This window comes from Episyrphus balteatus, chromosome 4 (genome assembly GCF_945859705.1).
Source record: "Episyrphus balteatus chromosome 4, idEpiBalt1.1, whole genome shotgun sequence".
Classification (NCBI taxonomy): Eukaryota; Metazoa; Arthropoda; class Insecta; order Diptera; family Syrphidae; genus Episyrphus; species Episyrphus balteatus.
In genome coordinates, this window is record NC_079137.1 from 18,872,070 (window position 1) to 18,896,892 (window position 24,823).

Below are 24,823 nucleotides of genomic sequence, written 5' to 3' on the forward strand. Positions count from 1 at the left end.
GGTAGAATCTACAACTGCATAGGCCAAAATATAATTGGGTGACAAATTTGACTACGTCGACCCCTGGTTTTCAAACTTCAAACTTTGAAAAAAAAAAATTGAAAAAAATTTTACGTTTTTCTTCAAAATGTTTCGTAATAAAATATCTATTTTTCAAAATTTTTCGGTCATATTAACTGTAATTGAAAAATGTTTTACAATATGTATTACAGTTTAAAAAACAAAGTTCAACATGTGAAATTATTTTTTCTGTATTTAATAGAATTTATTGTTGAAGAAAAAACAGAAAAGGTTTGAAGGTCTAGCTTGCCAAAGTTTAATAGAAAATCAAATATTTCAATAAAAAAATTTAGTTTATTTTAAATTTAATGAAGTTGAAGTAATTTGTATTTATTTCTCTTTTCAAAACTGTAATAAATAGCCTTTTATCTCTTCTGAATTCAACAAACAATTCACATTTTGATACAAAAAAGTTTAAGACATTTTTAATTTTTTTCAAAATTCTGAGTTTGTTGACCATTTTTTGAAAAACACTTCATTCAATTTACTTGAATGAAGCTTCTAGCTTTATAAATTGTAATATTTAATGTTGAAGGGGTTGCCGTTCTCTTTGATCTAAAAAAGCTGAAGTTGTATTTTTTTATAATGATTTAAATTTACTTTTATGAACTCGAAGGAAGTCAAAAATCAAAAACTTCATGCTACATGAGGAGAGTTCCGTTTTTGTCTTTGTCGAACAGGTTTTATTGTATCTAAAGGCCCATCTATAATAGGCATATGCGCGCATGGGCTTATGTCAAAATCGAACGAACTGCTTCGTCCTGTTTCTGAAAACATGAGAAGTAGCCATAATGAACATATGCGCGCATAGCCTTCTGTCACAATTTACATTTTTGTTTTCCATATTTTTTGTAAAAAAAAACGCGTTGAATTACACAAAAATTTTTTAAAACTGTTTTTATTTAATTCACAATTCGTTTATCACATTTTTATTAAGTGCAAATTAATTTAATTTTTCCATCCCCCTTCCATCCATGTTGTTTACATTTTATTCTGAGAAATTTACACATGCCGTGCGCTTTAGAGCGCATGGCATATGCTTAACGTAAGTTAACGAAGCGCGCATATGCGCATTATGGCTATCCCATAAGAATTGTGTATGTTCGACAACTCACTCATGCCATTTTGACATAAGCCCATGCGCGCACATGCCTATTTATAGTTGGGCCTTAAGTAATATTTTTTACTTTTGTGCATACCTACATACAAATTATGTATATCAAAACAATTCGCATCGAAAACCACTTTACTATGTAACTCCTGTGTAGTATTATTATATAATTTTCCCAAACATCACTCTGATATATTTTACAATATTTATGTATGCTACTGCAGAACTTAGTGTTAGTATTTTATAAGTAATCACCCCTATTACGTATGTCGTTTGTACCAAAACGACACAAAAACGACTCGTTCTAGACGCCATTTTGAGGTAAAGCAATCATCGTGTCATAGTACAAACGACAACGTAATAGGGGTGAATAATAACACATTTGCACAACAATGTTGATTATCTTTTGATAGATTGTATCAATAAAAAAGAATTGAACAACTATTAAAAAAATATGTATTAGTGTTCTAGTTGTCCAATAGATGCCAAGAAAATCTTTCCTTTTAGAAAATCTTTACCAACGCCATACTTTTTTTTCGATTTGGATTGCCAGGGGAACTATAACCTAAAAACCTGAACAGTGAACATGTTGAAAAGTAAAACCTGTCTTATAAAAATGAAATAAAATTATTAAATCAAATTAAAATAAAATTGTTTTTTTTTTTTCAAAATTATATTTATGTATTATAATTGTTTATTTAGGCTCTTGCATTTTTTATTTAACAAAAACTTAGAAAAAAATAGTTCCACACAAAAAATCAACTTTGTACAAGTGTGTATTGTTTTAAAAATATGTTTGTATAATATTTATTGATATTATTTGAAATAATAAAATAACTTAAAAACTAAAAAATGTTACAAATTAAAAAAAGTTTAACAAATTAATGTAATTGTTATGCTTTTCTTACGTACAGACATTTGACATAGGAAATAACAGATTGATTTTTACTTTTCGATTCTATGCCTTTCGTTGCCATACACAAATACAAAACAAAGAGTCGAACAATAAATATTTACATTACAATAATTGTGTGGTTAGATTTTATTCAATAATGATCAAGATTATGTTTTTCAATGTGGTGATTAAGACGCAAATAAAATACTGGGATATTGATGAGTACGAACAAGTTGATTGACAAATTACATTAAATCAGTATTCAATTTTATAATTTTGTTTTGACCTATAGTCCAAAATAACAAAAACAAATTCTTGTTTACGTTTTCTTCTTCTTCGTAAATCAGTATCAACAGTGCTCGTTTACTCACTAAAAAAGTCGTTATTATTGCAATTCTTATTATTTTCCTTAATTTTCTTATGATAATAAGCCATAATTTATAAAAAGTTGGGACTATGGACGTTTGTAAAGAAGTTATCCTTTTTGTTTTATTAAAAAAAAAAAAAAAAGAATTGATACTTGAAGAAAGCAGTGCATAACTTCCTGGTAATACCCTTTCAAACAAAATGGCTCTTAAAAGAAACTCGGAACACAACATCTGAAATTGCGGATGTGGCTGTAACGAAAACTTTTTAAAAGTCAAACTGGCTTATAAATTTAGCCGCCTATTCTTTCAATCGTGAGATTAGAAATTTCTTTCTTATTTATACACAGATTCTGAATTTGAAACAATTTTTCTTTAAAATTATGTATATAAAAATGTGATTCCAAATAAAAGCATGCTTTATTCTTATCTAACAATTTACTGGGTACTCAATTTTTATTTTCATTACAGATATTGGCACACCAGAAATGTATAGGATAGCTATACAGGTACAACGATACGTAAGTTATTTTGTAACGGTAAATATAGATGCACACTTGGTGACAGTATACCGTAAGCGTTATTGATTTACAATTTTGTATTGTTACCCATGCCTCTACCGTATACCTTTCCGGTTTGTGAAAACTTTTAAATCAATTATTGTTGTATGTTGACTTTAAATGATAAAAACTCTCCCAATCATAATCAAATAATTTCCGAAACATCTAAATAATACAGGGGCCAAATCGTCGCATCCGTTGACGAAACCTCAAGCGTACGAAAGATAATTTCGTGATACATTAAACGAGCACAGCGATTGGGATGACGGCATACGTTAGAAAACAGAACGAAATTTTTGGTAGAATGTACAACTGCATAGGCCAAAACATAATTGGTGATAAATTTGACTTCGTCGACCCCTATGCGAGGATGGCCGAGTGGTCTGAGGCGCCTGACTCAAAAAACAAAGTTGCTTTCTAAAGATATGGGAGCGTAAATGACATGAGTTCGAATCCCACTTTTGACAAGAATTTTTTTTTTTATTTTTTTTAAGAGTTTTATTATTTTTTTGGCTAATCACGTCGTTTTAGTTTTAAAATCAAATTTTTTTTTCCATATAATTCTAATTTGAGGAATTATTTTTTTCTTAAATCATTGGGGGTTGGTGCTGTTGCTTTGAACTCTTTTGGTGAAATTTTATTTTGTTAAAATATGCCCTAATGTATGTTTTCGTGATTTCAAACAGTTTGATTATTTTTAAAATAAGATATTCTTATATTTTCATTACTTTTTGAACCCATTAACAATTTGTTCGAAAGCTTCAAACCAAACGAATGATATTCCGTTCAGTTGAATACGAAGTCGTTTACTGTACGTATGACATCATGCCAAATGAACAGATTTCGTTAACGAGTTACTCGTTAACGTATGCGACGATTTGACCACAGGTCTTAGTTCAAAAATCATTCCAAAAGAATAATCGAGTAAATAAATCCTCCCAACACTTTAGCTTTATACTTTACATTAATCCCTTAAGATTTAATTTCTACCTCTTTGAGGTGTTAACTTATCCAATACACATAAATATTATTTAAAAACTAAAAATATACAAAATTAATAAGATTTAAACAACTACAATACGTTATATTTATAAAACACACATTTAGAGGTTTAAGCTTATCTTTGCGAATTTCGTCTATACACAAGACGAACAATTCTCACTACCAAATATGTTATTGCTATTTTTTATATTATTACAAATTTGTATTTATTTCTCTTTTTTTCTCTAATGTTTGTAGCAATATCACAAAATTTTCTCATTATATATAGTTTTTTTTTTAGTTTATAATTTTATATATATTGGTTATATATATTATTCATTCGGTTAATTTGCAATAACAAACTTTAACTGTTGTAAAATGTTTACAAATTTCAATTTGTATTAAAAAACTGTTTTTCATTTGTAAAAACCTGTTTTGTTTTCTTATTTGTTTTTCAAATAGAGTCGTTACCAACATTAAGTTGTGTGTGTGTGTTTTTTTTTTTCTCTCCAGAACAAAATGGATTTTCTGGATTTATTACAACTTTTTTAATCGAACTCTTTTCGGTTTGACCAAAGTTTAGTGTTAGTTTTTTTTTATTATTCTAAATAGAACAAAAAAATCCATATTGTGTATTCAAAAAAGTTTGACTGCGTCTAGGATTTTCGATTTGGATTGTTTTCGTTGGTGCTGCTGTTGTTGTCCAGTTATTTAAAATATTTCAAAATTCTCCTTACTTTTTTGGAGTAAAAGAGTCATTAAGATTCACGTTCCTTTTTTACTTTGACTTCTTCGCCTAAGATCGTCGCAATCTCTCCCTGCATAAATGCCCACGGTATAGTTGAATTGGCTAGCGGACAGCGTTCGCCACTTGGACAATAGACTTCGTTACCGGATCCCTAGGATTAAAAAGATTTAAAATAGGTATACTTTCAATATTAAAAACTCAATCGATATGGTTATATTAGTTTCGTTTAAAGAATTTAAGTTATTTTTAACTTTCGTATTTTTATCTGGCTGATTTTTTCTTATGAATCAAAGAAGAACTCTTGCATTTAGACAAAAACAATTTCATCATATCTATGTATAGCCGTGTTTAATTGTTTTTAATGGCGTAGTCTTAATATTAAGTTAGGTACCCATAAAACACGTCTTATATATGTTTTATCCACACCTTTTGCGCCTTAAATTAGCAAGTGTTTCTCTTAAAATCCCTAAAACTAAAAACCTTGCAGGATATAGAAAGTATGAGTTTTCACGTTTCTTTCTGAGGGATGCGGAAATTTTCATATTGATGATGAATGATATTCGAATATGTTTTATTCTACAAGCAATGGGCAGGGTCAGAAGAGTTAGAGAATAAACATTTAGTCAAGTTTCGCGTCTCTTATTGCTTAGTGTAAAAAAAAATCCATATAAGTTAGGCAATTTTATTGGAAACTCGATTTACTCGTCTACTTAAATTTCCATTCAGAAATGACGTTGACTTAATATCTAATCTTTCCTGAACGTGGCCAATGTAATAAAGGCGCTTAAGGAACCTATGGGAAAGTATAAGGAAACTTCGGAATCTGTGAAGTCTTAAGGGGGATGAAAACATCTTGGAATGTTTTGAGAGAAAAGTTATTCGTGCAATTTTGGTCCTATGCGCATTAATAACACTGCAAGTTTTTTCAAAAAAATTTGAGACAAGTGCGCTGTTGACGGTTTACACCTATTTCGGACCTGAGAAATTGATTGGCATCATTAGTTTTTCGATTTATCGGTACGACTTCGAACAAAATGTTTGTCAAAGCATTTTGCCTGGTTTAAAGTCATTTTTCTTGTTTATATTGCTTTTTATTGTTTTATTGTGTTTTAGTGGAGTAACTAAAGCAAATTGCAGAATTTTAATAATTTCTGTTCCTAAATGTCGGTAATTAAAAATATTATAACCTCTATCGGTTAAAAATTGCCGGTGTTGCCGTTTTTTTTTTTTTTTAACTAAAAATAAAATTTTTTTCAAAACTTTTTTTTTTTAATTTCATAAATAAAATGATGTATAATGATTATTTAAATTGGAGTGAATGATAAGATTAAATCGTTCAGGCGATTTAATTTGCTTTAGTTACTCCACTAAATTTGCTTTAGTTACTCCACTAAAACATAATAAAACGATAACAATGCAAACAAAATTCAAGTTTCTTGAATTTTCCAACGAAAACTTGCTAAATTGTTAAATAAATTTTTCAATTGTTAAATTGTCCTTATGCTAGCAGTAAATTACGTTTGAGCAGAATAAAAAGCAATATACACTTAGGAGCAAAAAAACGGAATCAAATAAATTCTTATATTAAAAAACAAAAATTGCAATGGATAAAATATTTTTTCTTCAAAGTCTCATGGTCTCATTTTTTAAAGCTTGAATTTTTTACTTTGAGTTGTTGGGAAAAATATAAAAATGCATACGATAGTATTAGCGCTATTTTCCAATAAATTGCATTTAATTTTTTTTTAAATGTTAATTTTCCAGATACTGTCTGTTTCAAATTGCGGTCTTTTTTTCCTTACAATAGTGTTAGCGTTATCTGTCAATAAATTGCACTTCATTTTTTTAATGTTAAATTTTCACATAATTCCTTTATGTTGATTGCATCTTTATTAAGTGAACAGATTTTTAAGTTCATTTACTTAAAGCTTTTATTTCAAGCTTTTCAATGGTACCATTAACATTCATGTGTGTCAACTACATCCTGATCAATTATCGTTTTTACAAAACCCAGTTTGATTTCATTTTTTTTGCCTAAGTGTATATGAGAAAAATGACTTCAAACCGGCATTTTGCCTTAAAATTATTGAAAAAAATTTCTGAAATAAATTTTGTTCGAAGTCGTACCGATAAATCGAAAAACTAATCGGTTTCTCATGTCCGAAATAGGGGGAAACAGTCAACAGCGCTTATGCCTAAGATTTCGATAATCCCCCTACAACTTCGAACTGTGCAGCGCCTTAGATGGCTAGGTCATGTTGGCACAATGGACAACAATGCTTCGGCCCGGAAAGTTTTCGACTCCCACCCAGAAAGACGGCGCACAGTGTGCAATTTTGCATATCTAGCAGTATTTTATTCAAAATTTTAAGTCGTCCCAACAAAAATATTTTGATGTAGATAGAATCAAAGCTAAAATTTCATACAATAAAATGTAAACAAAGAAAAAAAAAATAAAATTGTACTTGCCGTTCTACAGCGTCTTGAACATAAGATTAAATTTAGCAAAAAAATATAGCGTTATAAAAATGTATCGTTATGTATCTATCGTGTTATTGGGCCTTAAATCTCCGTTGGTATATTTTGTGTTAGAATTCGTTAACTTTTCTTGCGTCTGGTTTGTAACCTCATGCAATTTTTTTTATTTGTTCAGGTTCATATTGAAAAAAAATTTGATGTTTTTAAAAATCGTACAAAACATTTAAGATTCTTGTTGGCAAAATAAGACGAAAAGATTAAATAAATGTTTTCGATATCTTGCATCGTTTTCGAGATATAGACAGTAAAAGTATTTTTCGGACTTACCGCGGCAATTAAACTTTTAATCATATAAAATATGACACGGCTCGACGTTTCGATAAGGTTGCACTTATCGTGGTCACGAGATGACTGATGGTTCTGAAAAACCATCAGTCATCTCGTGACCACGCAACCTTATCGAAACGTCGAGCCGTGTCATATTTTATATGATTAAAAGTTTAATTGCCGCGGTAAGTCCGAAAAATACTTAATTATAATGTGTATAAACCGCGAATATGAAAGTTTAAAATTAAAAATAGACAGTAAAATCTTTTGCTCGATGTCGGCTCTTCTTTGGTACATTTTGTACTCGTATATCACATATTGGATGTATGTAGTTAGATATATAATTTTGAAAATCAATAAAAACTTGTAGAAATACCTACATATTTAACATAATTAAGCTGGTTTGCATAAAAAAAATTAAGTGTACTTGGAATCACGAATTAAGTTCCGATAGATTGGCACACTGTGCGGCGCAGTAGAGGAAGACCTCATCTGAGGTGGCGTACCCAAGTAGAAGGGGACATCAATCAACTTGGCGTGCGAAACTGGAAGCAGCGTGCAAATCCACAGCGGATTGTAGCCGTAAGGCGGCTACTGGTCACCCTAAGTAAGTAAGTAAAAAGCAACTAGGAAACACGTTCTAACTCCACATTATTGTTATTTGTGTAATTCAACAATTTGGAATGTATATTATCTAAAAGCAATCATTAGTTTCGTTTTTCGTGTCATTCATAAGAAATTTTGTAAACGATAACCATATTCGAAATTAAGATTTATAAAACTAAATAAAAACTTACATTTTGTCTCTTAATACTTTCACGACTGCAGGGGAAACAAAACTTGTGATGATTTACAGAGGGGCATTGCACAAAATGCGTGTCTTCGAGCCTTTCTTGGCACAACGTACACTTTAGGGTTGTATTCTGCGCAGAGGTTGGCGCTTGAGCTGCTGACGTAGGTACTGCATTAGCAGGTGGACCTCCACCATTGGAACTATTTCCGTTGCCTGTTGACCCGCCATTATTCGTCCCTACCCCTCCACTCTCTGAACTATTTGAACCAGGGGGAATTGGTCCCACTGAACCACCGCCCACTGATGCGGGTCCTACTTGGGGTCCTTGATTTGACTGGACCTCCGTGCTTGTGACTGTAGTGCTGGATACATGCCTTGAACCTGAAGATCTACGACCGGATGACGATCCTAGACAAATAAAAAAATAATAAGTATTTGTTTATATTAAGCAACAAATTTACAAATTTTTAATTACTAACCAGAACTGTTTGGGGAATGCTGGCTGCCTCTTGACGCCGTTCTCGGTGGTGGTGGTCCTGGTGGGCTAGGGCCATTTCGAGGGCTACCTGGAGGTAATGTCTCTGTAATTGACATTAAATTAGCCATCGGACTTTGAGCTAATTGAGTGACTGAAGAGGCAGATGTTAATTGTGGCAGAGGTGGTGGTGGTATTGATTGTGGTTGTGATGTTGGTAATGCTGGTGGCGTTGAATTACCCAGCGACACTGGCGGATGTGGCATTGTTGGATAAACTAAAATTGGAAATCACCATGGTATTTTTTTTTTTTTTCATCGAAAATATTGTTTTACTTTTTTTCTTGGAAGATAGAAAATAAAATCTAAGAAAATAAAACAGTCTCTTTGTAGTTTAAAAATAAAAAAAATTATGATTGAATTAAACCTTTGGTGTTATATAATTAATAACTAAAATTACATATGTATGAAAAAAATTGCCACTTTAGGAACTGGTAGTGATTTGGGGTTGTGGAAAGGAGGGGATTAGATCTGCACTCAATGTTTTTTTTTCATTCTAATTATAGAAAAGATTAATGGTCATGCAATAACTTCTAAAAATTACTCGAATAATTTTAAATTTAAGTTATAATGCAATCAATCTTATAACTTTAAACGAGCTAAAATTGTTTATATATACATATATATATAAATATATATAAAATTGGGATCTCGAAAACGGCTCTAACGATTTCGATGAAATTTTCAGGGTTTGTTCATCTAAGCGAGTAAAAAGTTTTGGAAGTATTTTTGGAAAAATCCGCCCACTGCCACGCCCACTTTTTTAACATATAAGTTTTTTCGGGAACGGCTCTAACGATTTCGATGAAATTTTCAGGGTTTGTTTATATAAGCGAGTAAAAGTTTTGGAAGTTTTTTTTTTAAAAATCCGCCCACTGCCACGCCCACTTTTTTATTATATAAGTTTTTTCGGAAACGGCTCTAATGATTTCGATGAAATTTTCAGGTAAAAAGTTTTGGAAGTTTTTTTTTTGGAAAAATCTGCCCATGCCAAGCCCACTTTTTTAACATTTAAGTTTTTTTTCGGAAACGTCTCTAACGATTTCGATGACATTTTAAGGGCTTGTTTATCTAAGGGAGTTAAAAGTTTTGTAAGTATTTTTGGAAAAATCCGCCCACTTTTTTACCATAGAATTTTTTTTTAAACTTTAAAGATTTCGATGAAATTTTGAGGTCCTCTAGACATGTTGGAAGTATTTTCTCTTTTATTAGTTTTGTTTTCGCAGAGAGAGATTCAACGACTTCAATAAAATTTTGAGGGATGGTTCCATGTTTTACGCATTGTTCTTTTTCTTTTTGTTACAATAACTAAACAAAATTTTTTAGATCATGACTTTTTTGATCATGTATTGATCATTTATTCAGTTGGTTGTTTTTTGTTCTGAAAAACCCTGTTTTGTTGAATTCAAATTGTAATATTTTGTGATCTAACTGCAACTTAGGAAACTTTTATACTTTTTTGAAAACTACAATAACAGGGCAACTTTTTAAAATAATAAACCATTTTCACAGCGTAAAATTTTTTTTGCGGTGTTGGTCCCAAATAAAAGTTAGAAATAGATTTTTTATAAAACTTGAAACTGTTAGTTAATTTGCAGCGAAATATGGCGTATGGAATAAAAAATATTTTGATTAATTAATTGTTCCTAATTATTGGCAATGTTTTCGTAAAAGAATTAAAAAAAAAAACAAATATCAGTAATGGGCGCAGGAAGCAAAATACTGTTGTCAAGTAGGGATTTTTCGAAATTTCACAAGAATTGCATTAAATTGAAACCCGTAAGGATTTGGGAGGAACAAGGTTCCAAATTCTGAGAGCCCTTTAGTTCCCCAATCAGCATATTTCGTTTGATCCATTACTTTTGGGACACCCTATATAAGTAAAAAAAGAAAGGAGTAAAGCATCCACTGATACTAGTTCATACTAGCTAGTTCACCCAAAAACATACTAAGTTTTCTAAACTCAGGATTTCTACGTGAACTCTAAAAAGAGGACATCACAATAGGCCCATCAGAGGCCGCAGTGATAAGGCGAATTATTCCCACCTCTTACCCTAATCTTAATCTTAATCTTAATCCACTGATACAGAATAGAACAGAGACAGGGATAAAAATAGTATTTCTTGATACTAAGCTTTGCCGACAAGGCTATACAAAAAAAAAAAATAACTTTATATTCACCATCCAAAACTTTCTGACCCGTAAATTAAAATTTAAACAAAAAGGGATCTCATTGCTGTAAGCATTTTCGATAATGCAGATTCCTGTAACCCTTCTATTCATTGCTCATCGTATATTCAAACTTAAATAAACTGGATTATAAAGTGCGAATGTGGTGTTTTGTAACCCGCGAAAAAACTGGTCATTGCAAACTCAAACCCACTCCAAAAAATTGCTGTTTACATTTGATTTTTTTTTCACTCAAAGTTATAACATTTAAGGATACCGAGCAAAGCTCGGTCACCCAGGTACTTAAAAGATATTCATCGAGAATATGGAACGACCAACAAATGAACAAACAAACGCTATTTAACTCATTTCTAGAGCTCAATTAAAAACAAAAACCTCATTCAAATTATAAAAAAACAAGAGACACTAATATTAGGATACTAAGAGCCGATTTTTCCATCTTCTAATAAACAGTCAGTTAACTGTTCGACGAATAAATTTATTAGGCTCATAAACAATCGAATAACAACATTGAATTTTTCAATCAAAAATAATTTATTCTATAGAATAACAAAAAAAAAATTGTCAAATTCAATAATATTCAAAACTAAACGTCTTTTTTATTAATAATTGTTTTTGTTTTCTTGTGTTCCTCTGTATTCTTTGTCAAAATTATTTCAAAGCAGCTTTGACAATTGACACAGTATTTTTATTGATATTATTCCTTAGAATAATTTTTATTCGTCTCTGAAAGAAGCAGATAGTTTTATTCATAGGAATAAGCTATATCTGCCTGTTGAAAAAATGATTTTTCCTCTATCAGGAAAATAAGTACTAACTGACTGTTTAACTGACTGTTGAAAAATTGGCCCTAAGCCTAACATATGTTTTGTAAACTGCTCGAAGAAAAATCGGGTTTGGTATAATATTTAGGTGCTAATTAAGTGCTCTACGAATCCAAAAAAAAAATTTCCAAAAATAATTTTTTTTCTGTGATTTTCGAAAAAAAAAATTTTTTTTTTCAAACTGTCTTAAATAATTAAGCGCTTAACTAATATAAGTTAAGTACCCCATTTTCCGAGATTTTAGATGAAAAAAAAATATTTTAATTTTCCATACAAATTCGTGTTCTGCTAACTTGAACTTGGATTTTTTCAAAAAATTCAAATTTTTTCGACAAAATTCGAATTGAGTAATTAAGTGCTCGACTAATTTGAATGAAGTACCTCATTTTCCGAAGAATTTTCCGAGATTTTTCATAAAAAAAAAATATTTTCATTTTCCATACAAATTCGTGTTCTGCTAACTTGAACTTGGATTTTTTCAAAAAATTCAAATTTTTTCGACAAAATTCGAATTGAGTAATTAAGTGCTCGACTAATTTGAATGAAGTACCTCATTTTCCGAAGAATTTTCCGAGATTTTTCATTAAAAAAAAAATATTTTCATTTTCCATACAAATTCGTGTTCTGCTAACTTGAACTTGGATTTTTTCAAAAAATTCAAATTTTTTCGACAAAATTCGAATTGAGTAATTAAGTGCTCGACTAATTTGAATGAAGTACCTCATTTTCCGAAGAATTTTCCGAGATTTTTCATTAAAAAAAAAATATTTTCATTTTCCATACAAATTCGTGTTCTGCTAACTTGAACTTGGATTTTTTCAAAAAATTCAAATTTTTTCGACTCTTCAAGGACGTCTGGTGGGGGTAATGCCGTGATTTAAACGTCTGGAACTAATTTATTTTCTATCAATGGGTAGTGGTAATTTTTTAAGAGTTACCACCAAACGGTTATACATCTTGCAAAAAATGATATTCTGACTTTTGTATGAAAATCGCTATTACGCGACTATTTAAGGACGTCTGGTGGGGGTAATGCCGTGATTTAAACGTCTGGCACTAATTTATTTTCTATCAATGGGTAGTGGCAATTTTTTAAGAGTTACCACCAGACGGTTATATATCTTGCAAAAAATGATATTCTGACTTTTGTATGAAAATCGCTATTTCGCGAATCTTTAAGGACGTCTGGCAAGGGTAATGCCGCGAATAAAACGTCTGGGACCGAACTTTTTGCAATCAAGGTATCGCCCTTTATCGGCTCTATATGAATTTAAGTGGTTATATACTCGACACAAAAATCGGAAAAAATGCATTTTTCAACTCCCCATAAACCATAGAATGCCGTGAAATAAACCTGCCAGACTTTCGAATTCTTCATCAGGACGCTATTATCTACACATACATATGACCCATTTTCGGTTATCCAAAAACTCCCAAAATGTGCTCTGGGCTCTTAGACTATAAAACTACTGTGGTATTTTCAATAAGATCTTAAATGTAACAAGTTATTAAAGTCTCAATAAAAGAATCTGAATCTGAGTCATGTGAAAGAAAAATAAAGATGCTTAAAAGTTGAAACAGCGGAAAACGGTATTTTCTTCGCGTATGAAAAAAATTGCATTAAAATATTTGCATTAAAAAAAAATATTTATTAGATACAAATGAAAAAATAAATTTTTTTTTGCAAATACAAATATTAGAGCAAGTACGTAAGACCAAGTCGTGCGTTTTATTTCATATTATACATACGTAATCGCTTTAAAAACAAACATAAAGGAACTAAAAATTTAAAAAAGAACTATATTAAATAACTTAAAGTTTTCATGAAACGTTTTCGTAAACAAATTTATTTTTATACCCTAATCGGAACACATTTACACTTATTGCATTTTATTGCTCTTTTTGATTTTTTTATTTTAGTTTTATATAAAATTTATGAGTCAATTCGTTCTATTTAGAATAATATAGTTTTAAATGGAAAATAATGTCTTCGCCATAGCAATAAGTAGGTATCTAAACTAAAAATAAGCGCAAGGTTGATTAAACTTTTTTAAAAATAATTTCAGATATTTGCTACATATTTAAGTTTTAGATTTTTATGAAAACGGCCGATTCTGGAATTAAACAATAGTTTTTAAGTTAGATATATCATTAAAAACATAAAGGCCAGGGGCGTACACACCATTGGGGTAAGCCACAGGAGACAATTCAAAACAAAAGATAAGATATGAGACTAATTATACTCTTCCGTGTAATGCATAATGAATTGGTAGCCAGCCAAATAATATTTTATCTAAAAAAATATATTACCTTTGGGGTACCAAAAAAATAAATGGCTTTTTTGAAAGAAAAATTACATATTATCTTGAGGCCCGAAAAAAATATTACTTGAATAATCCAAACGACCAACAAATGATAGGTACATCAGGGTCCCAAGAAAAATGTGGGGCGTATACGTAATTTTTTTGTTCTTATTTTCTATATCAAAGGGGCCCCAAAATTTAGTCTTGGCCTGAGGCCCCGACAACTCAACGTACGTCTTTAATAAAGGTAAAGTATGTCTTTAATAATAATCTTTAATTCCTGCAGTTTAGAACATATCGTCGGCACAAAGCCAAAACCGCGAATCTGCATTTTTGGACATTTTCACTTTAATGCGTCATTTAACTTGTTATCGGTCCCTCTATCCACTGCTTCGACCCCAATCATCCATCTGTTGCCTAAAAGCCTAAAATATCAATTTCCGTAGCACGAGTTCCCATAAGATTGTATGCATTTCCAAAACTTTGAAGCCGTTTTTCTCAAAACTACAATTTTGCAGATTCGTGGTTTTGGCGTTGTGCCCACGATATAGCTGTGTTCAAAATATTAGTAGTGCCTGGAACAAAATAACATTTGTTATATTTACGGTGCTTCTACGGTTTAAAATTGAATTTCTTTGATGTCAAAGTTTGCAACGGTCAATTATAAAAAAATGTATCGTTGTCTTAAAAATAATGTGCCAATTAATTTTTCACTGACTTTTGGTTGTTTTTTTTAATTAGACCTGTTCAGAATAATAGTAGTTAAAGTTATTTTTGAAGAATTTAAAAGCGGTTTAAAACTTAGAATATTTATTTTGGTTTAAAAGTAAATGAATCGATGATTGTTAAAACACCATAAGTGATTTTTTTTTATTTTTTTCTAACGTGAAACCAAAACCGCTATAATTTTAAATAGGCTACGGATTTGTACATAATAATAATCAATATTAAATCTTGGAATGTCAATTGAGGTATTAAAATTGTCAAAGCGTTGAAAATTTGACCATCTCATGGAAATTTTAAGGGTTTTTTCTCTCCTACGAAAAAAAATAAAATTTCACTTATGTTGTTTTAACAATCACCGATTCAAATATTCATATAATTTTAACAATTTTTGATACAAAAAAAAATTTGTTTCGGTTTTAAATTAATTTAAAGTGGGAAGAGCAAAACACTGCAGTGCGGAAAAATGGCAACTCATACGAAAGCTGCGTGAAGAAGGGAAAACCTACTTGGAATTTCAAGGTTTATAAGGATACTCCCCTAAAATGGTAGCCAAAGCGATAAATTCAGCAAAAGACCCGAAAGGCGCGGTAGAAAAAGAAAAAAGCCACCGTAGAAGACAAGCGTTTTTGCGCACATGAGCAAAGTTGAGCCTTCTGCATCGTCGTTTGAAATCCAGAAGGCTTTAAGCCTGGATTGCAGTGCAGTGACCATTCGGAGACGACTGTTAGAGGAAAATTTGTACGCTCTAAGTCCACGAAAAGTTCCGCAGTTAACAAAGAAACATGTATTAATGGTCTTACTTAATTTCGTTCAGAAAACGACGTTGATTAAAATCAAGTCGCTAATGTTACCTGGAAGTATTGGCTCAATAAACCCCTTATATTTAAATTCAATGTTCGTTTGTTTGAATTTTTCAGCTTTAAAGGCACTATAGATAAAAAGAAAATAAAACAAAAATATTAGTCTTTTTCTAGACCTTTCCGGCGCTTGGGAAAATGTATGTGTGTAAATTTCCATTTTTACTTCAGTTCGACTGACTGATTTCTATACATATTCTAGAAGGAAATTGAACGATCTACAAAAACAACCTAACGAACTTTTTTTTTATTTACATAGGTAGGTATATAACCATTTAAAAGGTATTCGAGCATCAAAGTTTGAGGAAAGCATTCAAAATTCGTTTTTTTTTTTAATTTTGTAACTAGGTACATAGGTATACATAATTGATCTAGTACCTACTTCATTTAACACGTGATATCGAATAGATATGATCAGGATATGTACCTAGTTGGTAGTACCTATGTACCTACTAGACTTCTATTCATGAGTAGTCTACAACCTCCAAGGAAACGCACTGAATATAACCAACTAGGTACCAACGTTATGCTTGAACCAGAGATGAACCACAGATAAACCACCAAAGTTTGAGTTAAAAATTTACTGCTACTGAACCATATTATGATATATTTCGTTTTTTTGTATTGCTGGAAAGTACTATAAAATAGTTTAATTTTATCTCATTGCCTAATAAAGATACGTAGTTATCCTTTATTCAAAGAACGTAAACGAACATAAACCAAACTTCCTACCAAAAGAGAACAGAGGCCAGTTGTACCAATCCAAACACCACAGTGACAGTCAGACAGAAATAGACCTCAGCAATTGTTCAATATCGAATCGATGTCTGCTGGGCTGCTACTTCTACAGTTCTACTGAACAAAGTCAAGTCATTCTCTCCCATAATCGTAATTTCTGTGACGAAACAAAAACGAAAAATCGTAGAATGAACGAAATGAAAAAAAAAAAAAACAGTAAGAAACAAACAAAAAGACCCGAAAGCAACAAAACTGGTTTTTCAAGTTCCCCTGTGTGCACATTTGGTATATATATATCTACATAATATAGTACATAAATGACTTGCTGTTTGGTGTAGCGAAACCAACCGCGACGACGACGAGTCAAGTTGAGTTGGTCTACCTACAACCTATACGTCATTTTTGCGCCACTTCAAAGATAGTATATTTTTATGCATTGTATATAGATGACTTCAATAACTATGTGAGTGTGAGTTGTTTTTTTTTTATATATGTATATTTTAGGTTGTTTAACTTTTGATTGTGAACATCTTTTTCTTTCCATCTGCGTATATTTTATAACAGTATATGTCTTGTCGTTATTTTGAATGTAGAATGTGAATGTAGTCGTGAGCACATTTATTGAAACGAGTTTTGTGATTGCAGTGTGTAAATAACCAGGCATGATAAAAACAGCACCTACAAATACAGTTACAACCTACTGTGTCAAGTGCATTTGCGAATTGAATGAATAACAGATTACGTGCAGATATAAGTAGACTGGTGTGTGACATTCTTGTTTTTTTTTCAGAGAAAATTTGCAACGTGTCGATAAAGCTTTTATGAAGAACATTTTTTATTTGAGAACGTTGAGAATTCGGATTTGGGATGGAATGTAGGTACCTATACCTACAACTAACAAATATGTATAGTTAAGTACAGCCTATCTTTCCTTCCACTAGATTTGCGAAACTTATACAGCTAAAAAAACGAGTAGGTAGGTAATACGAAAGCTTCAGTAGAAACATTGCTTTGCTATCAGTGTGGGTTACGTGAGGGTTGCCAACTATCGATTTGCGTAATGATCATTTTCATTATAAATAGGTGGAATTTATAGGGATCTATCTACATTATCATTATAGGAACATTCACTATGTGAGAGGAAACTCAAGAAACAATGAGAAAAAATGCCACGTTCTGTGTTAGTTATTTCCGTATTAGACCGCAGCATAGGTACTTACTTAGCCAACTCTATCCTTAGCTAGCTGCTTCCAGTTTCACCCTCTAATGCGCCGCCGTCCCTCTGGGTTGGAGTCGAAAACTTTTCCGGCCGGAGCATTGTTGTCTATGCGCTTCACATGAACTAGTCATCTGAGGCGCTTTACCTTTACTCTCTTCGCTAGGTAACTCACGAAGACGGGAGCGAAAATCGCCCGAAAAATTTTCAAAGGTATCAGTGAAGTCTTTGGTGACCCTGAGCCTTGAGGGGGTGGCGTGCATTCTCCATCGTCATCTTGCCAGGTAGACGAGCTTTGCAGGTATGCCAAAATAGTATTGCTCTATACAGCTCGTCTCTATATATAACTACTGTCATGCGCGACCTACGCATTGCATGAACCTAAATTTACTAAAAACAAGTGTAAAATAAAAATTAGAGACCAAAAAAACGAAAAACAAATTGTTAAAAAAAAATATTTATTGTAAAAATTTTGTTGAACTTTTAGGTTCATGCAATGGCCAGTTAGTGAACGAGGAATTTGCTTTTTATTTCAAGTCGAAAGCTTCATTGGTTTTTGAGTTACGTTGCACGGCGCGGAAAAAAACGCGTTTCGAGAAAAATGCGTTTAAAGTTTTCGTTTTCGTACTATGGTAGGCTCGGAGCGCATGGATTTCGGGACTATTTAGGAACTTATGACGCTTCATTTAAGGCTAAGACCACTGAAAATAGTTTCTTCGGTTGATAAATAAATTTATTATCGAACAAAAAAATAATGCAAAAATAAGAGATTTCAGAGGGATTTCCCCCCTTAAGTTTCGGGCATACTTTCCTTCGACCGTATTTGGTCGATGGTTTGGTGCATACTCCCAACCAGGGACGAAATCGACTAACGCGATAGTCAATAAATTGATATTCAAAATCGACGATTTTTGGAGCTAAATAATAGTTTTTTGACTATCAACTATGGACTATTGCTTTAGCCGATTTCGCTCCAGAACATCTCCAGCTTTAAATTGATCTGCTACTACTTAAGTTTGAATCTGATTTCCTTCACTTCGTCCAGGTTGAGGGGGACGGAAACAGCAGGATAGGTTTTAATTCAAAGGTTTTAGGTCAAAATTTTTAGGTATAGGTAATTGACACACGATCTTAGTTAAGGTATATTTTCGGTGGTAGCATTTTTTTGCGTAAAATGAACTATGATCACTAGTTTAAAATAAAATAATTCGGTTTGCCTACAAAAAGAGCGATTTTAATTTTAAAAATAATGCTGCCACCAAAATCATATCCTATTTCCCTAAAACTCTTCGCATTCGTTATTTAAGGGTTTTGCGAGAATCAAGTTCGTAAGTGGCAAAACTATTTCAAAATAATAAAAAAAAATCCTCTAATATTTGCATTTTAGTTTGACGCTAGATTGCGCCTTGGCATTGGTGTTGTAATTTCTTTACTAAGCAACGTACATTACCCCTTGACCTATCTGCCACGCGATCGGTAGCCGTGGCAGAATGAAACTCAATCATAAAAGATGTGTACTAAAAGTACTCACAAGACATAAGAGTTAACATTGATTGGCAGCTTCCTTCATGAACTGCTCCTTTTTCCATTATTTTTATAAAAGGGCTTTCAGGATAAATGCTTTTTTTCAAGCTTTTAGAACGAAAAAAAGAATACATATGTGTTGTCGTGTTGTTCGTGGCTGTTTGTTTTTTTGTGTATTTAGGAAAACAGTAAATCATTTATTTTTCTTAGTTTTAAAGATTTATTATTTTGAAATTTTACCGACAAGATGGTAACGCTCGTACTTTTTCGACCAAACTTGAAACATTTTTTATTGATAATACGGCATCGCTGTGTGAGCTTTTTGATGTGATAAGCAGAGTGAGATGCAAACACCCTATCTTCCCTGTACTGTCAATTTGTATCGGACAGAGAATAACAATCAGTGATTTACACCAATCTGAGAATTATAGGGTTGTATGTCAACAATCCATCGATATGTCGTGGATCGATATCAAGCAACGTTGAAAGTAAACGAATTATTCTATTTGATCTAGTCTAAACATCTAGGCTATGCACGGTCGACGCGACGTATGCTTACTCTCTCACAGATTCAAACATATTCATCAAATTTCATCTAGCATGGAGAGAGAAGCGGATATCGTGGGATCAAAAATAAATATGTGAAAACAAAGATGATAAGCTTCTGAATCCAGTCATTTTCTCGAATAAACAATCAAATCATAAGGATGCACCACTCGGTTTAAGATGAGAACTAGGCAATATTTTTAGGCGTTAGAGTGCAATGCAATTTGTTTTCTTCTTTTCTCGCTAAACCATTAAATTAATGATTTCGGTTAAATATTTATTATTTCTTGTTTAGATTTTTCTTTTTTTGTATAATGTATTAACCTGTTTTCGTTCTTAAAATCACTTTCTTTTTTACAATAGTGTTATAATACTGAAACTTGCGCTATTTTAACGGATATAATTTCTGTGAAAGTTAATCTATTATTATGAATAAATAAATACCGAAGAGTCCATAAGAAAGCGGGATAAAAATGTCCGACACTATCAGCTCCAAAAAAAAAAAACTAAAATCCAGCGCATCCAAATACTGGATAACCTCTAGATCAACACACTCATATGAGTTAAAGAACTCCCGAAAGGATCTCGATTTCGATGCCTTTTTTATGGCTCAAGTAGACCTAACTACTGTTTTTTCCAACTGAACTGAACCACTTTTTAAATCCTAGTCATGTTAATGACATGGCAATCCTTAAAACAGAAAGAAAAACGTAGAATTACGTAGATATAAACAGTCGAAAAATCGATACAATCATCTGAAAAACTTGACGTAGATAGCTTTTTATGGCATAACTCCAAGTCTCACATGACGACTCACATAAAGACTATTTTTTTTTGTAGATATATATATATACATATCTAGGTGTTGCTATATCATGGATTAGATATGTATTCAAATATATATTTATGTACGTGCATGCACATGTTTATTTATTTGCCTGTGTGTTAGTATCTCTATCAAACAACAGTTTTGATTACGTTATCATGACACCAGTTACCAGTATCACCCACTGATTACTGGGCGTCATGGCATATGAGTAGCCTCTGAAGATATTTTTTATCACTGATATTTTGCCTTTTTTAGGCACATCTTTTGGCGCCTACGCCTCATAGTTCCAACTTATCGAGGCAACTCTTCGACAGGGTAGGTATGTATTTACATTTGGAAATGGTTTTAAAATCAGGGTGCATGCGCATGACAGTAAGTTCATATACATTTATTTGGGTATACTTTTCTGTGGGTAGATTAGAATTCAATAAATAAAATCAACGAAAAAGTAACTACCTTAATTCAAACATTTTAAAAGTTGAACATTAAACTAAAATTTAAGTCCAAAATTTCAATTAATGATTGAAATAGGTTTTAGGTAGTTTTTGTATGCTCAGAAACCAATTGAGAAGAATAAGAATACATTTAATCGTGAAGAACTTTCACCTATAAAGTTCAAGGGCAGATGACGTGTGGGTTGTGATACTTACTATACACTCTTTTTCTTATTTCACCCATCTATCCATAAATTATTTCTGCACTGCTATTCAATTAGTCGACGACAAACAACAATCTTCACAACTCACCCAGACGTCGTCGCTATTGTCGTTATCGTCGCCAATTACGACACAAACAGCTGAGAATTCGAATACATACAAACTTTTGGCATACTAAGAACTTTATTTGAATAGTTAAAGGCACCTACCTACAATCTACATTAGGGTGGTCGTTATTTTCCAAAAATTGGAATTTCTATGCTCCCAAGGGCTTATATGGTTGGAAATAAATTAATAAAAATATTCCCGAAGTTTCAAGTCTCTAAATTAATTTTAACCCGTGCCGAAAAGCGGTTGAAGTTTCTTATGGGAATAACATGGGGTTTTTGAGCTTGTCCCATCAAATTTAAATTACTTATACCTTATAGTTGTAGCAATCATGTGAATTTTTTTCAGATTTTTAACTATTATAGTTTCGGATATTCAGCTCGGTAAATAAAACCATTTTTTTCTGACTTTTTTCATTTTTTTTTTTCAAAAAAAAAAAAAAAAATAATAATAATAAATTCCTTATTCGTTTATGAGTAATTCCATGTGAAAAGAATATAGGAAAAATACCTATGTATGTCATAAAATCTTGTTGTGTCATTTTGTAACGGTTCCTTAGCTCAAAATATGAACTTCTGTATATAAATAATCCCCCAAAAAAATTAGCAAGTGAGTAGAATGAATTAATAATACAATTCCGGCTTTTCAGAAAGATATCAATTATAACTGTAAGTGTTACCGTTGATTTTTAATAAGTTTTTTAGTATTTTACGTCATATTTTAGAAAAATGCCCCTCCCGCCTCAACGAGGGCAGATAGACCCCCTCTCCCATAGTAAAAAATTATTGTATTGAACTCCGCTACAAAATACCGTTATCAATTCTTGTCGCCTAAGTTATCTTACTCGTGCCGAACCTCATTATGGTTTTATTTGAATCATCAAAATAAAAAATTGCAAAAAAACAGCTTAAAAGTGAAAAAATAATTACGAAACTATTTTTTTTGAAAAGATCATAATTTTTTACTTAAAAAAAAAAAAAAATAAAAAAATGTGTTTTTTAGAAAAAAAAAATAAAATGTGTTTTTCACCTTTTTTGTAACAGATCAGCTTACAATGAACTAATTTCATTTTTAATAACGGTTTTTGAAAGGTCTAAATATCACCCTACAAATGCAAAAAAAAACATTAATTCAATTATGTATAAAGTCGCAAGAAATATGCAAAAAAGTAATTAAAGATCATATTTTTTTTACTCTCAAAAATTGAGTGACTTAGGGAATTAATTCATTCTACTCACTTGCTAATTTTTTTGGGGGATTATTTATATACAGAAGTTCATATTTTGAGCTAAGGAACCGTTACAAAATGACACAACAAGATTTTATGACATACATAGGTATTTTTCCTATATTCTTTTCACATGGAATTACTCATAAACGAATAAGGAATTTATTATTATTATTTTTTTTTTTTTTTTTGAAAAAAAAAATGAAAAAAGTCAGAAAAAAATGGTTTTCTTTACCGAGCTGAATATCCGAAACTATAATAGTTAAAAATCTGAAAAAAAATTCACTACAACTATAAGGTATAAGTCTGCCAAGTTTCAGATTTTTAGAACGAATAGTTTGGCTGGAATTTAAATTTGATGGGACAAGGTCAAAAACCCCATGTTATTCCCATAAGAAACTTCAACCGCTTTTCGGCACGGGTTAAAATTAATTTAGAGACTTGAAACTTCGGGAATATTTTTTTTAATTTATTTCCAACCATATAAGCCCTTGGGAGCATAGAAATTCCAATTTTTGGAAAATAACGACCACCCTAATCTACATATATGATGTACTGTCGGGTACGCGTACCTACTTATGACTCAAGAAAATTGCGACAGTGAAGATAACAAAAAATTAAGCATAATTTATACATTTTCATTACAAAAAAAAGAACGAATTTATTTGCAATGAGTCTAAAAATCAACGCAAGTGGATGAACCGAAAAAGAAAAATAACTAGTCGATTTATTTGATGCTTACAATGAAATTTAGTTTACAAGAAGAAATCAACTTTATCTTCGACGGGTTGAAAACATGAATAAAAAATATAGGTTGCCAACGACAATATCTGTCGGATTTAAATTTATGTCTTTACTGGATGAATACAATGGTGCAAATGTAGCTGTAGCTTGTAGTGCTGTCAAAAATTTATTGAGGGAAAACGCTTCACGAGTAGGCTGCAGCTGAGGTAAAAGTTGAAACTTTTTCAACTTGGGCTACAGCTACACCATTATATTCATTCAGTTAGATGGCATAATTATTGATGTGTGGTGTTTAGCATTGCCGATTTTGCTTTAAATCCGGCCTCTCTTAAAAAAATCGGGCCATTTTCGTCTTTTCAGTGCCACAAACAGATATCATGTTTCATGAAGATTTATGAAGCTGGGTTACGTTTTTATTTAAAAAAAATACGTTGAAACTCGATTATCCGGGATTCGATTAACCGGAACGCTCTATTATCCGTGATGAAAATATTTCAACAATAGACACAATGTTATTTAAACTCTGTTATCCGTAATAAACTCTACTATCCGTAGCATAAAACAGAACCGAACAAATTCCTTTACTTTAATTCAGCACACGGAAAAGGAAGTTACGTTATATGTGCTGTTTTTTTTTTTTGCTTTTTTCGAGGACCTTATGTTTGTTTTTATTCTGTTTATTACATTTTTTAAATAAAAACTTTGACATATATTAATTTTTGTTTGAGAAAAGAAAGTTCTATTATTCGGGATTTTTGATTATCCGTAATGAGCTCGGTCCCGACCATCCCGGTTAATCGAGTTTCAACTGTATATAAATCGCAGTCGTCATCGTGACTGAAGAATTGAAATCTTAATGTTATGAGCCATTTTGGGCAAAAATAGCACGATCGAGCAATTTCACCACCAGGGTGACACGAAACGAAATAGAATTAAAGATTCAGTTCTATTTTGTCGATGTGATGGGCGTGTGTACAGGAAAATTAATGTCAAATAAATAATGTTCGGCTGGAATTTTTGAAAATAGTGAAAACCTTTCTTTGATAAATTACTGCAGGTATTCATAAAACATTGACAGCAAAAAAGGAGATTAAGGTCGATTTTCATTTGAAACAAGAGGCCTGTTTAATGAATCTGATCCGTATAGAAAAGAACAGAAATGATGCGAAAAGTAAAAAATCATTTAAAGAAATGATTTTTGAAATTAAAATGTTGCAACTGATATAGACGACTGTCAATCTTGTTAAATACGAAGTTCTGTTCTTTCTTGTTCTGACAGTATTTACAAACTTGTGCTGCTCTGGTCTGTTCTGTCCTAGATTTCATTAAACAGAACTAAAAGCGTCCAAAAATCGCTTTTGTTTCCTAATTCTAGATTTTGGTATATTAAAAAAAATGCATTATTGTAATAATCGAACGGTGACTACCTAGCTAGATTATACATGTAGTGAAATATATTTAAAAAAATAGTTTTCGACTGAG

The 24,823-nt window shown here is 31.6% G+C and overlaps 1 protein-coding gene across 2 annotated transcripts in view; it reads right to left on the bottom strand.

Moving 5' to 3' along the window:
* Nucleotides 1-2,562: 2,562 nt before the first annotated feature.
* LOC129918669 (interferon regulatory factor 2-binding protein-like A) overlaps nt 2,563-24,823 on the bottom strand; it is a 31,010-nt gene continuing 8,749 nt past the window's right edge. For both annotated transcript variants that reach the window (XM_055999297.1, XM_055999298.1), the window contains exons 2-4: nt 8,798-9,070; nt 8,323-8,726; nt 2,563-4,871 (exon numbers count right to left, since the gene is read on the bottom strand). In XM_055999297.1, the coding sequence (XP_055855272.1) occupies nt 4,731-4,871; nt 8,323-8,726; nt 8,798-9,070 (818 nt within the window). In that variant the 3' untranslated portion in view covers nt 2,563-4,730. The remainder of the gene's footprint in view (nt 4,872-8,322; nt 8,727-8,797; nt 9,071-24,823) is intronic.